Source organism: Macadamia integrifolia, chromosome 13 (genome assembly GCF_013358625.1).
Source record: "Macadamia integrifolia cultivar HAES 741 chromosome 13, SCU_Mint_v3, whole genome shotgun sequence".
NCBI lineage: Eukaryota > Viridiplantae > Streptophyta > Magnoliopsida > Proteales > Proteaceae > Macadamia > Macadamia integrifolia.
In genome coordinates this window covers 27473442-27488297 of record NC_056569.1, presented here as the reverse complement: position 1 = coordinate 27488297, position 14856 = coordinate 27473442, and the positions used below count along the sequence as shown (strand labels likewise).

Sequence of the window (14856 nt, the reverse complement as noted above, 5' to 3'; positions counted from 1 at the left end):
GATGACTCAATGATTTACACATCTCTAGGGCATACCACTTGGCTTGTGCAAATTGAATTTGATGTTGACCTATTTTCCTAGTCACTGTCTGACCTATCTTGGATTTTCAGTGCTTCCCAATCACTTTCAGGCCTCCTTAGACACTGCCAACTAAGCCTAGAAGCCTCAAAATCACTACCAAGCTGATCCTAAGTTCCATGTCATTACTTGCTTTACCCAATGACTGTTTGACATATCCAGTACTGCTCAATCACTGTTGGGCCTTCCTAGACACTTCCAACTCACCCAAAAGCCATCGCTCATTCCTCCCTCTTACAAAATGATATATCTACCTCTATTGTGTGAGAGAGATATAAATAGGGAGATGTTAGCGTAGCCATGCAGCCATAATGGTAAAAAAGGCCTTCAATGCTCCCTATGGCCATCCAAGTGCAATCATAGCCATCGATGAAAGAATTTCTTTCATTATGCCTTAAGGAGAACTTGGTCCAATTTGACAAAAGTGGTTTCAAAGCCCTTCCTCTATATTTCAATGAAATCGTCAAAGCTTAAAAATGAGATAGGAGATGAGAAGGGGATTTATATTTTTTATACATTTTCTATATATTCAAAATCCAATAGAAACTTCAGTCTTATCCACCAATCTCACAATATATAGGGTTTTAACAACTAATCTTGCTAATGACAAGTAATGTATTGAATAATATTGATCGAATTTGTCTAATTTAAAAATTTTTATATTCTCTTGTCTTAAGGATCAAATTTGTTTTCGAATAGCTTTGTATTTATCATATTTCCAATTGAACATAATATTGAAATGACCTATATACTTCTATAAACCCCCCCCCCCAAAAAAAAGGCATATATACGATAATCTTGTTATATCTAATCTTATATCATTTGCATGAAGTTTAGTCCTATTTTAAATTCTCTTATCCGTAATGCCCAATGAAAATTAAGAATTTTGAATCACATATTTAAGGGAGGTAAAGGGGGGAAAATGATTCATAGGCTTTCTTAATTGAATTTTTTCTTTTTCTCTTTTGGTGAATTGAAAATATATTAAAACAGAAGAAAAAGAACAAAATCATAAGACAAAGGAAATCTAAGGGCCGCTAGCCCTAACATAGGCCATTAAAAAAACAAATCACTAAAGGGGGATACATCAAAAAACAAGAGAGGGACAAAACAAACACCAAGGTAGGGTGTACAAGAAAATTAGGGGGAGAGAAGATAAAATGTATATAAAATGGTACATGAAAACTAGGGAGATGGAGCAATAAGATGAAGATCCCAAGAAAATGTTAGATGCATATTTCTTCTTGATTCAGGGCACACTACACAATTGTGAAAAACTTTATTTCTAATCTCAAAAGTGATAGTATCATAGAATTGCTCAATAGTACACGAAGTGGTAATCCATCTTCTTTTGTTTTTTTGTTTTTTTTGTTTTGGTTTTTTTTTCCTATCATGTATGATTGATCACTGCACTGAAAGCCAACTCACCAAGAATATGATAAGAGAATTTTCTATTAAAGTTTTAAAGACCCACCTCCATTCTTTGTCAAAAGGGAGGATACCTTTAGGAAAATGCTAATACTTTTTAAGGATACTTTGCCAGACTGAATTAGAGAGGGACAAAAGAAGAATAGATGAACAACACTTTCAATAGAATTGCAACAAAAGCAATAATTAGGGATCATGATATTTATTTGGAAAAGAAACTCCTGCATTGAAAGAGAAGAAGTGAAATCCCTTTAAAAAGTAAAGCAATGCCTTAGAATATAAAATCCAAGCCAAACCAAACCAATCTATACTAGGGAACAGAAGGAGCCCTAGATCTGATCAAATTCCAGCCAGAAGAAGAGAAAATTTTCTTGGAAGAGTTTTCCATCCAATAGATGACGTCCCTATTACCTATAGACCTCACACTGATACTCTAAAGCTTACCCCAGGCCTCAATAAGAGAAACAAAATTTCTCAAGCCTAGAAGCCAGTAACCATCTCTAAGGATGGAAGACACCTTGGCCAATCTACTTAAGCCTACATCATACCTTATCCTATCACCATATTTACGAAGTAGAACACTATCAAAATGCCAATTATCAAGCTAGAGCAATATCTTAGAACTATCACCAATAGATGATTGAATAGAATCAGAGACAAAGTGTCGATATTTAAGAATCTTTTTTCCAAACTCAAGAAGCATCCAATGGAGTTGATTCAATCCAAGTGGAGCCTGGCCTTTTTTGGGAGACAGACTTTAGCCCAACTTAGAGGGTAAAGAAATTTGGGATTATCACCATCCTCCGAAAGAAAAGAGGACATAAGAGACTCAGACTTGAATATATAGAGGCAAAAGTACCAAAACCCTAGACTAGTATATATAGGAATTTTGCATGATTGATCTAATGAGTTCAAGGTGCCCTACAAAGGAGAGTAGTTTACTCTTCCAAAGTTGAAGTCTCTTAAGAAACCTATCTAGGAAAATAGGCTGCAAACTTGGGAAAATCAATTGCAGACCCAAATAAGTAACAAAAAAATATTAATTAAATGAGCATTGAGATCCTCAAAAACACCTCCAAAGAAAGAGAGAGATTTAAGGGGGTTAATATAAAGACCAAACATAGCAAAGAAGGAAGTCAAAGCATCAGAAATTGCAGCCATAGTAGACACACTAATTACCTTATCAAGCCTCTATCCATCAGTTGAAAGTTAAAAATAATCAACATTGTGCTAATCCTTATCCATGAAGATCTCTTCTATAGGGTTCGAATAGCCATAGATTATGCCATTTGGGCTTGTAGTACAAAAAATGTAGGAGTACAAAGTGCCACTTTTTTTTTTTTTTTTGGATTCAAAGAAAATAAACAAAAAGTTACAAACTAGTTTCATGATTGAGGACTTCATACTTGTCTATGATCACAGTTTTTCTAGTTAACGCCTTAGTTGCTACTTTCTTGAGTAAATATATAGGATACTCATTACCATTTTTTACAACAAAATTTGGTTTGAATAATAGGTCTTCTAGTTCAAGACGACAAGATATAGTGGCTTAAGGCCACAACAAAAAATTGTTAGGGATCATTAGTTTGTAAAAATCCTGCACATCACTCCACTCTTCCTGTACTTCCCACCCATGCCTGGATGCTTCTGCTATTGCAAATAGGATCCCCTTCGCTGCCGCTTCAATATCATCTCCTGTCATCAAATAATTAGCAAACAGGAATAAGCATTCATTTTTTGAGAAAACACCTGTTGCCCACCCCAATATATTTTTTTTACTAGATGACACAACAGTGGTAACAAGGATGATTTTATTAAAACCTATTGTAAAGTGGGATATATAAGTACAAAGGGAATGCTTGATTCCCATATTATCCACCTCGTCAGACTGTTTATGCATCATATTCATTTTATAGCCATTACTAAGCCAGAAAAATACCTGGTCTAAGGTGAATTTAGGATTAGGCTTATAGGATCCGAAAGTAACTGAATTTCTATGCCTCCAAAATAAAATAGCAAGTAATGATGAAAATGGTGAATAAATGATCCAAATCACTCAAATTCAACTTATAAAGCTGATAGAAGTACATTAATAAGGTTGGAAAAGAAATAAAGTGGAAACATTCACTTCACAGTCCAAATGGGCCAGCAGCCCAAATGTAGGAGTACAAAGTGCCACTTAATACATGCCCTTTACATTGTATTCAAAAAGTGGGAAACACCATTGGTTTTCCTAGAGTTAGTAGGTCAACCAATGGAGGGGCTGGGTTGAGAGGGGTAAAGGAGAATTTTTCAAGGTGGGATGAGAGAGAGGCAGACACAGCTAGACATAGAGCTAGAATGTCTAGTTTTCTACCAAACGTGGAGGGTTCACCCACTATATTGTAGGGTCTTAGTTATTCTCCTTACGTTAATGGGAAAGTCAGTTTTTCCCGTTTTACTAACATCTTACATATAGTAATAACAATTAGAATTTAGGATTTAGGTTTAGAAGGCATAGCATGTGTTACGCACAAATCAAGTTTTTAATTCTTCACTTTTAGTGAATAACCCCAATAAGAAGCTTCACCTTTACCGTGGGTCAGGTCTCTAAGGAAGAATTGATAAGGTGGCATGAGTGGCTCGACATAGGATCTGCACCAAGTCAACAGTTCTAGGAAGGAAATTGGAAGGCCTAACATTTGGCACCGTCCATAAAATAAATGGTTAGTTAACGAAGGAGTTTGGGTGGGGGGTTCTTGGCCTTTCTCTTTGGTTATGCAACTGTGTCAAAGTTGTTTTCCAATCCATTTGAATTGACTGGTGGATGTTGGTAACCAACAAGTAGAGAGTAGAGAGTATAGAGTGGAGTCTACTTCCTCTTCTACTGGTCAAAAAATTAAGTTGAGAGACTTCAGACTCACTTTCTTAACACTTGTCACTCAAAAATCATACTAAAATTAAATTCAACAAACTTCACCAACCTTTCTTTAAAGATAATTATCAGTCAACAGACTCTCGGTTCACACTTCACCAAATCCTTTCCCATTTATCTTATTCATGGATCATTGACGTTGAAAAATTAAATCTAAGGGGAATATACCTTAATACCTTGTGTAGCATGGCATAGATACTCATCAATCTCTACATTAGGCTTTTTTTTTTTTTTTTTTTTTTGCAAGGGAAATTAAATGAAAGGAGTGAAATTTTTATTCTAAAAAAGAAATTTGTTAATAACTATCCCACATGATTTATTATTAACTCTAAATTATTTTATATCTAGTTATTAGATTTCATCTTACTATACATCCGGATCTTTTGGGTTTGAAAAGTAAAATAAAAAATAGGAAGAAAGAATGATGCCAGACTATTTAATGGTGTCTCCCTATGTCTATCTCTCTCCTCCCCTCCTATGACATGGCATATCTATACTTATAGTTAGAGGAGAGAGATAGACATAGGGAAGTGCATAGTGTATACTATGCAACTTGGCAGCAATTTTTCTCCCAATAAATTACATAAAAATATTAGAAGAGAGTTCCCTAAAAGGCAGTGTAGCTTCCACAGTAGCACATGGGCCAATGGGAACATATGTGAAAGCATCAACAGCAGCGAGATTTTTTCCTTTCATAGAGGGTAGGACAGTCATTTCACCTTCCTATATGTCTAGGCGCATGGGCCACATTGCCTTTTAAGGTTCTTTTTCCCAAAAATATTATGGGGATGAGAACACTACCCTACTGGTGGATGTACACACTAGTGCATGGGTCAATGGGAGGGTGTGTTGGAGCATTTTTCACCACGGGGGCAACACAGTCTTTCCACACCTACTATGTCTAAGGGTGTACACAGTCTTTCCACACCTACTATGTCTAGGGGTGTACTTGTGCCAATGGTATCGTTCTTCCTTTTAGATATTATATTACAAAATACGGTAAAAAAGGGGAAAAGATGCCTGAAGAGCAATGTGGCTATATGCAGGAGCAAAATGACCACTCCAACCCCATGAAATCTGTCAATATCACCACCGTTGATGCTTCCATGTGTAATCCAATTAGTCCCTGTGCTGGTGCAAGAGCCACATTGCCTTTTCTGAAACCCCCACCCAAAATTCAAATAGTTTACACAATCATTTTTTGTAATGATTTTACCTTTTAATTTCCATTACATCCACTTGCAACCCATCGGAGCCCATGACCACATTTAGTGGAGTTATGGGTCATTTGTCTTCACCCTATAGTCTCAATGGACACGACCTGTAGACACCTAATTTTGTCACCCTCTAACGATGATGACAATAAGAGGAATTACACATTGAATGTTATGTACTCGGGGAACAATGAGAGAGCGGCTAGGTATGAAAGAAGGAAGAGAAGAAGAGAATAAGGAGATGGGATTAGGTTAGGGTTTGAGATCCTAATTTAAGGATCCAGATTAGAAGAAAATTAACAATTAAATAAAATCATTAAATCAAATGCAAACCCAAAGTCAATCTAAACTAAAAGGAACTAAAATAAACTTAATTAAGTCTAAATGAAACATTTGATGGATAGGTTAGGGTTTGCTCCACCTTAACTGCATCACTGAACCATTTGATGATACGACTGTTCCATAGCCTGAGCTATGTGAGAGAAATAGGCTGGGCCTGGGAGTGTAATGCCCATTCTATGCTTGCCCTGTATACTTACAAAATGAAATGGACCATGTTTGCACTCCAGTTGGCTAACAGACATTGGCTGATATCCATCATTAGATCCTCTCATATCAACGAACTTTGAGCTTTGGACCTGATGGGCTTGTGGGGTTTGCAAATTCTTGTGCCAAATAGCCCAGACTGCAATATTTGCATACCTAAATCCATACAGTAAAGAACCAAAGTTAAAATCAAGCTTGGCACCTCCTTTACCACTGGTCAAGACCTTCAGTTCTATCCTAATAATAGAACCAACACACAATATCATGTCATAGTTTAATTAAAACCAAAATTTCTCAGGATCGATGAATGGTTTTTTATCTTTCCACAAATGCCATTAGCGACAACCCTGACCTACTGATCTCAATGGTCTTCAATCCGATACAAATTTTATTATTTTTAATAAAATTTTAAACCCAAATGGAATGGTCCAGTGAAAGCATAACTTCACCATTTGTTATCAGCAAAAACCATGTAAAAGCACAAAGTCTTCAACTAAAATTAGCATAGAAAAGGTAAGCTTTTACTTGGAAATTTTCCTTCTCTGAGGTTTCAGCAGGGAGACAAATGGACCATCATTGAAAGTTTTAACTTCCAAGTCAAATATACAAATGTACAAATAATTAAAACATTTGGAGTAGGTGACAGAAGAGAAGAGTACATAACATTAGTAAAGGGAAAAGAAAGTTCTAAAAAAAAAGGAAAAACCTAGTAACCTTCTGCTACTATCTTCCCATGTTATAATTGCTGCTTTTTTCTGTTCATAGTGTGTTGCTACATTGCCATTGTGGTAAGAGGAAAGAGCCTATCCAACAGAGTATATACACCTCCACCTAATAGGAGTGCACCGCTGCAACACCAATAAAAAAATTCAAACATGTTTGTGAAGCAAAAGCTATCTAAATGTTTAAGGTAATAAAAGGCCAGCTATGAGGATAGAGACAAGTCTCTGTCCCATGGTCACCATCCTATCAGGACTTGATGGTGATCACATGGGCTTCATCACTAACAGTTGAGTAAGTAGCACAATTATGTTACAAGATGGTGAAGCCCACCACACTAATCAAGATCGCGAGTTCATAACAGCAAGAGTCGCTAACATATAGTGAAAAAACATGTAGGAATCAGGTAGGCATGCTGCCCTATCATCCTAAACTCAGCTATGCCTACGAAAAAGTGAGTACCTCATTGGATTAATCCATGCTGAAAACTTGCGAAATGAAAGCAGGCTCTGCACAGAGAAATATATCGAGATTTCACTGTTCAATTATTGTTTCAAATTTATTTTTCTAGATATGAAGATGCAACAATGAGATGAAATTCAGCTTGTGATGTCCATATGCTGAAAGCTAAGTGTTCTTTCCAAACTAGGTTCCGAAACTTTTGATAGATTTTCGTAAAAACAAGCTCCGTTAAACTGCAAAATGAGCTAATGTCATAATCAAAGTTGTCAAGGCGTCACCTAGGCTCGTACGCCTTATTGACACTTCACAAGTTTACGTTGATTTATGCATATTGTTTTATTTTTTGATGTATATGCTTATATTCATAGTTGTCAAGGCGTCTCTTTGTTGGGTTACAAGGCGACAGCACGCCTGGTTAACACTTCAGAAATTTACATTGATTTATGTTTATTACTTTCTTTTTCGATGAGTTTGATTAGATTATATCCTATACTTTGTTTATTCTATGCTGATTATCTCATATTAATTCCTTACTAGCATAATTATATCATATTGCATTGATATGACTTCTATATCACATATAAACATAGTTGTATAAAATTATCATTGCTATATTACATATAGTCATGTACATGCCTGGAGGCGCCCATCCAATGCCTTTGGTAAACAAGTTGCCTTAACAACTATGCTTATATCCTACGATTTCTATATTATATGTTGGTTTTTCATATTAGGTCAATATACATATCAACATGTTGCATTGATATGGCTTCTATGCTACATATAAACATATAATACAAAATTATCATTGCTATATTATATATAGTCATATACTGCACACCTACGTAGACGCCTAGTTTCCATAACAACTTTGGTCACAACTAGAGAAAATAATCTTACTTAGTTGAAATAGTTCTGTTAGGATGAGAAATAGAAGGAATTATCTTTCATCAGTGTGATTTTCTCTGTATGCAATTAGGTTATTAAGAGCCACCACTTGGAGAACCCATTGAGTGCAAACTCAAGGTAATAGAAATACTTGGGATTGATGTCTATTACCAACCAATCTCAAGATATATCACTTTGAACATCTTTAGCATATGATTAAGATTGTCCCACTTATCAAAATTAGACGTTGATGTCACAAATGGGCTCCGTCAAGTGGAGACCATTCCCCTTTCATATTCTCCATTTGCTATCAGGGGGCAACAGCTTCTTTGCATACTTCTATCCACCTAATCAGTTCTCACTGGGGACTTCCAGCATGCGTAAAAGAAGAAAAATGTATGCCATTTACCTGCAAGGCGCCTGCAAAAGAAGCAGCCAGGAGTAGAGGAGCAACATAGCCAGTTGTGTATGTAAGAAGTATGCTGCCGCCTATAACTGGATCCTGTCATTTGATTGTGTCAACTTATTTAGGTATTAGGCAACATCCCCACCAACCCACCCCCCAAAAAAGACTCCAAATCAGAAAACAATGCCCATAATGAAAAATATAAAATAATGCTAGTGTGAACAGAAGTGGTTAAGGAATATGAAGTTATAAACTTGTATCATAAGAACTTTTGCAAGATACATTACAGATAAATAACATTACGCCTGCTGATAAGGATTACGTGAAAGGTTTAAATTTAAATTCCAGGTGGACCAGATCTGGTTTTCCAATATCAAAACCTCAAACTGTGACTGGTGTTCCTATCTGTAACAGTCCAATTTTGCTATTTTATCCAGAAAACAAGGCTCTAGTCCTTGTCTCCAGGTTCTGTTGCTATAGTATTCATGCTTGCACGGATCTCCATGTTAGTACTGCAGAGGACAGATGAACCATAAATTCTGTTCCATTCTTCTACAATCTTCCCTTTTTTTTTTTTTTTTTGGCAGGGGGGGAGGGAGAAGAGAGGGGAGGGGAAGGGAGTGGTGAGACCATTAGAGGGTAGGGGAGGTAAAACAAGTACTTTATAAAAAAACTACTTCTAGCATGCACATACATCTGCAAATGAAAAATAGGCTCCAGCTTTCGGACCTGGTTTTGTCATAAACAAGGCACACATGAGGTAAATGGGAGGGGTGTCAAGGACCACAATTAGTAGGCCCCAAGGAGAAAACATGAAACAAAAGACCGTCACCTTGCCAAATTCCAATCCAATGTGGAGAGAAGAAGGCCTAAGTTAACAATGAATTCAAGACCATGAGTACCTTGGTTGAAGCCACATATCCAAGCAGGGTGGCCAGCACAGGTGTACTACAGGGAGAAGCAGCTAAGGCAAATGTAAGCCCAGCCAAGTAAGCTTGCACACCTGAAAATTTGAACTTCTAATTAATAGAACGATGCCTCCTGACCACAATTGGCGCATCTGGAAAGAGTGCTTAAAACTGTTTTCTAAGGAAACTTCCAATCAAGGAAGGGTGAATTACTTGAAGGGAAGTTAGCTGCAGCAGCACGGGGGTCAAAATTGTTGAATAATGAAGGAAGCTGTATTTCAATAATCTGCACCAATAGCCACCAACATTAACCTTATAAAACTAGTCACAGGGACTAGAATAAAATCAAACAGGATGGTATTTTAACTGAAATTCATAAATAGACAGTTAATAGCATTTAGGAAATTTCAGAGAAATATATAGGTGTATACATGAAGATGTAAATAATTTCTAGACTTTCAATAAGGTGATAAATCAGTAATTGCACCTTCACCGTCTCAAAGGCCATAACTCAAAACTGTCTTATGACTTGTTACTTTGCCAGTAGAAAGTTACTCCTTTGAGGGCAGAGAAATCAGAGGTTTCCACTAGAAAATACCATCCGAAAATGATGGATGAAGATTCTTTAAAACAATTTCATACTAAAATAGAGAACAATGTTTGCTTAAATTTCAATTGATCCAAAATATTTAAAATAATCATTGGAAATCAACCAAAAAAAAAATTGGAGAACATAATGAGTCAACAACAAAAATAATCCCTAATTATGTCTGAATGGCTAATTACCTCCAGAAGATTCAAGCCCATGATGACAGCCAAGCCAGAGGCAGCCACAGGTAGCCCCTGCCCAATCTGTCCATAAGCCTTTCCAGCGAAAGAGGCAGTTATTCCTAAGATCGCTAACGTTGTTGCCAATCCCAATGAGAATGCAACTGAATCCCCAACAATCTACCAAAAGCATTAGTTTGGTTGAAGAGTTTAATTAGCCTGACTAAAGATGGAAATGAAAGTTTTCTCTGAGAAACTTAGTAAGCAGGAAAAACACGGGGGAAACTAGGAGTCTAAGACTACAGAAAGACTATGAAAAGAGGTCAAATTTGTTAATGAGAGTTGCTACCTCAGCTCGGCTTTTCCCAGAGCCAAATGCTCCTGGATGATTTCCAACAATACCTCAAATCAGCATGGACCATGAAAAAAGAAATGAAAACACACTGCAATCAGATTTCAGGGTCAAATAATGCTTACCGATGTAACCAAGGGTAAGTGGTAATACACTTAATGTACAAGGGGATAGGCTGGTGACAAGCCCTGCCCCAAAGATAACCACTAAACTGGGAAAATGAATAAACAACAAACAGTCAGAGCACTATGTATTGATCATTTGATCTTCCAGTATTAAATGCAAATATAACTAACACAAAATCCAACCTGGTAACACTGAGTGCTGACAGCTGGTCCTGAACAGCTTCATTAGCCTGCTGTCCAGATGAATACAAGAAACCTCCAAACCAATCTCCAAGGCCAGTATCAGCCAAAGTTGGGAAAAATGCTGCTCCTTCCTGCCTTGAAAGAAAATAATTCCAGTTCCTGAGGTTATATACACAAAGTAAAGCTTGCATATAACTGACATAATAATATTATCTGTCAAATATCAATTACCTATCCTGTTAGGAGAAATGAAACATGAAATTTTAGAAATGAAGAAAAGGAGACAAGTAATTTTCAGTAAAATTAATTTGGTCATAGCAACTTAGAAAGTAAATTTTCTCAGTAATCAAATTCGATAAAATATATGGAAAGTAGCTTGAACCACAATTCATAGCAACTACAAGACAAAAGCTTGTGAATCTGAATGAAAATTACCGTCATCAGAAACAAAGCTAACATACAAATGCATGGTTTGGATTTTTGGTATTATTTGATCAATTGAAACAACTTACTTTTCTGACTTTCAGAAAACTCTCGTTGTGAAACTATCACAAAGTTCAATGCTAAGTGAAAGTACTAAGGAACCCAAAATCCACAAATGCATTAATCAGAGTTATGGCTGCACAAAGGGCCATCGTGGAAAGGAAGGGGGAGTGAATGTAGAAACTTGGAAGTAGAGGTTATTAGAAGTTAAGACATGGCATAGATCGCGTTTGTGGTCGATCACAATATTTGCTGATCCGACATTTCATTTTATAAGATTAAAAACTCAACATCAACTAATGATCAAGTCAACTAAGCCTTATCCCAACTACTTGGGGTCAGCTACCCAAATCCTCTATCTATGTTCCAATTAAATTCTACAAGTAATACAGACAGTATTGGTCACATTGGGGTTTGGTATGAGAGAGAGAGGAGGAGGAGGAGGAGGAGGAGGATCTCACCATCACGTTGTTCATGGGCAAGGCCTTTGCTGCGTCTGCTGTGACCAAGTTTGCCCCTGGAACAATGGAAAATCAGCCATTGCATATAAAGCTATAATCGAATTCTAAACTCATACTAGGGTTATAGATAAGTAGCTTAGTTCTAAACCCAAATCATTCATAAAACAAAAAATACCTCAGTTCTTTAAGAATTTACCTAAATAAGAAAATATGAGGCTAATGTAAACTAATTCCGAGCCAGAAAAATCTGATGAAAAACTAGTACTGACAGGATCACAAAACAAGGAATATAGACCAGAATAGAAAGATAGAAGAGATAGCAGCAGGAATCCACCTACAATAGTTTTGGTATGTGGAAACATGTGAAAAGAATCTAATTTTCCACTAAGGCTATGTTTGGAAGCCAAGATATTTGATTTTGAATTTGAATTTGGAAGCCACTAAGGCTATGTGTAATTATGATTTTTGTCTTATTATGACTTGTACTATTTTCTTTTCTTTTCTTTTCTTTCCTTGGCTTCCGAACATAGCCTAATGAATCGACCATTCACTTGTAGTCCAGCAAGCACACTACTGAATCCACATCAACAAAAATTCAGAAACACTGAACTGATATAACTTCAAATTGTTGGGAAGGCCTATGGCTTTAAATTTATTTATAATGTGAGCTTACCCAAGTAGGATAGCATCAGAACTGGTTATAAATTATAAAAAATAAAAAAATAAAAAAACCTATCTATTTTACTAAAAGACTAACTCTAGAAATAGAGATAAGAGCTATGGTAGAGAAATCCTGATTGCACATTAGGCCTATTCTAGCTAAAGGTAAGATAAAATAATAAATAAGAAGAAAGATAGAAAAATAAGTACTAAGACCCCAACTTAACTAACTAATAAATCCCATATGCCTACCTCCTACCAATTACATAGGCCCATTAAAGTAGCCTATTACAATAAAAACCCTTTGTACCAAAGGCCCAACAGATGTGTAACCCAACCCAAGGTTTATTTCCACTAAAATAAGCCACTTCTGTGATTCATCTGCAGCAGAGGCATTGGTTGGGAATCAGGATTTTGATCAAAATCTAATAAAAAAAGAAAAAAAGGATTCTTCCTATTGTCTTAGAATTTAGAACTGTACACAGATGATTGAGAAACAGGACCAGGCAAAACACTATATTTTGAATTGTTTACTCCATTATAAACACGAAAAGAATCAAGTGGCCAAAGAAGCACTTTAGCAAACAATGAGCATTTAGAAAGTACTTAATGATTCAAGTTTAAGCAACAAAAAATCTCCACACTAACAACAATCCACATTGGGCTCAAATTAGGGGACATAATGATTTGCGACTGAAAGTACAATTATACACTTTCTTCATACCACCCAGCAACCCATCTAATTAAGAAGAATAATAATCAAGTTCTATGAATTAGTATGAAGATAAAGACACAAAAATACATACACACCAGCACATGAACATGCATGCACGTATGCACATAAATGGTGAGAGGCACAATTATAACGTGATTAAAATAAAGAGAAGTATGAAATATGATACCTGCAGCCAAACTTGCGAAACTTTTTATTTGTAAGCTGCTAATTCTGTTGGTCTTTGATAGAGTAGCAGTGTCTTGTGTAATATCCTCAGGGGTAGAACTACTCATAATCCTGTTGGTAGGCACTTTATTTATCCCTTACCAAGTACAATGAAAAAATCTACATTTTGTTAGATAAGGAAAGCAAAACATTGACTGGGAATATATCACAACAGGAAATAAATGATTTAGTTCCTAAACCAACCATTTAGAAGACATACGCTAGAATGGAATATTCATGACACTCAACCTACAGATACCATATCAATCTAAACCATGAAAATATAATAAAGAGATTGAAATCCCACTGAATCAACCCCGACTTAATGGAAATTCGATACAATTCAATCTGGATAAGACGGTGCTATAGCACCCAAAAGAACTGATTAATTACTAAGCTAATTTATCACAAATATTTAGTACCTACGACCTCTCAAGTGTATCAGTTGAGCAGTTTTCAAACATCAGTCATGAATTTCAACAAGGAGTGTCATTTTGAAAAAAAATCAAATGGAAATTTAAGTTCGGAAACCCTATTCCACACACAACATCTCTTACAGAGCAGGGGGAAAAAAAAAGAAAAGGAAATCTGAATCCACCATGAAAACAGCTTGAAAATCGGGAAGGATGACGCATAGCACCACCACTCCAATGGCTTAGAACCATAGTCATCTGTGGTACTGAGTCTACTGACGACGGTGAGAGAAGGGCGGGAGTGTTTTTTTCCTCTACTTTGGGAGTTGGTAGTTGGGTGGCTCTTATGGGCTATATAGCCTTTGTGGTTTTATTTATTTATTTTTCTTTCTTTTCTTTCAAATCCTGGTCGTGCGGCCCTGGAATAGTTTCAGGGGGTGTTTAGTTCGGTACTAGATTGATCCTTATAAGTGAGCACCCTACTTCCCATGAATGACCATATTACAAAGATTGAGGTAAACTCAGATTTGAGCAATCTTTTTACCACATAATATAAAAGGAGAAAGCAGAAAGAAGTTCTCTACGGAAGCCAATATCTCAACCCGCGAGAAACATATACTAGCCTCAAGGTAGGGGTGTCAATTCCTAAACCGAACTGGTAAAACCGGTCGAACCAAACCGATAACAACACTGATCGAACCGAACCGAAGCCTTATTGGTTCAGTTCGGTTTGGAGTATTGCAACCCCAAAACATAACCGAACCGCGCCAAAAACCGGATGAACCCGAAACCAAACTGAAACCGGCTCAAAACCAGTATCAAAACTGAAACCAAACGGGTAAGAAATCGAAACACTCCAAAATTCATTAAAAAAATCAAAATTTGCATAGTTTTGTATACATTTATA

The 14856-nt window shown here is 36.4% G+C and overlaps 1 protein-coding gene across 3 annotated transcripts; it reads right to left on the bottom strand.

Moving 5' to 3' along the window:
* Positions 1-5979: 5979 nt before the first annotated feature.
* Positions 5980-14293, bottom strand: LOC122059507 (cytochrome c-type biogenesis ccda-like chloroplastic protein). 3 transcript variants are annotated; one of them, XR_006134070.1, is made up of 13 exons: positions 14135-14293; positions 13499-13633; positions 11937-11992; positions 10993-11123; positions 10810-10895; positions 10682-10713; positions 10351-10512; positions 9778-9850; positions 9559-9659; positions 8660-8752; positions 7363-7409; positions 6895-7028; positions 5980-6336 (listed from the first exon to the last, which is right to left on the bottom strand). XR_006134070.1 is itself a non-coding variant. In XM_042622313.1 (12 exons), exons 1-12 carry the CDS (start codon positions 14205-14207, stop codon positions 6953-6955), a joined length of 1065 nt encoding a protein of 354 aa, XP_042478247.1. In that variant the 5' UTR covers positions 14208-14293; the 3' UTR covers positions 6680-6952. The 3 variants fall into 3 exon arrangements, 2 of the variants coding, with proteins under 2 accessions (XP_042478247.1, XP_042478248.1); XM_042622313.1 differs by lacking the exon at positions 5980-6336 and having other exon boundaries at positions 6680-7028; XM_042622314.1 differs by lacking the exon at positions 5980-6336 and having other exon boundaries at positions 6680-7028; positions 13499-13656; positions 14135-14270.
* Between the last annotated feature and the right edge of the window lie 563 nt (positions 14294-14856).

Coding starts and splice junctions, on each gene's coding strand:
- LOC122059507 (XM_042622313.1), bottom strand. CDS start 14,207: ATGACTATGGTTCTAAGCCATTGGAGTGGTGGTGCTATGCGTCATCCT. Junction 9,851..10,350: donor TGGGCTTGAATCTTCTGGAG/GTAATTAGCCAT, acceptor CTATTGGTGCAG/ATTATTGAAATACAGCTTCC. Junction 7,410..8,659: donor CTTTTGCAGGCGCCTTGCAG/GTAAATGGCATA, acceptor TTCTCTGTGCAG/AGCCTGCTTTCATTTCGCAA.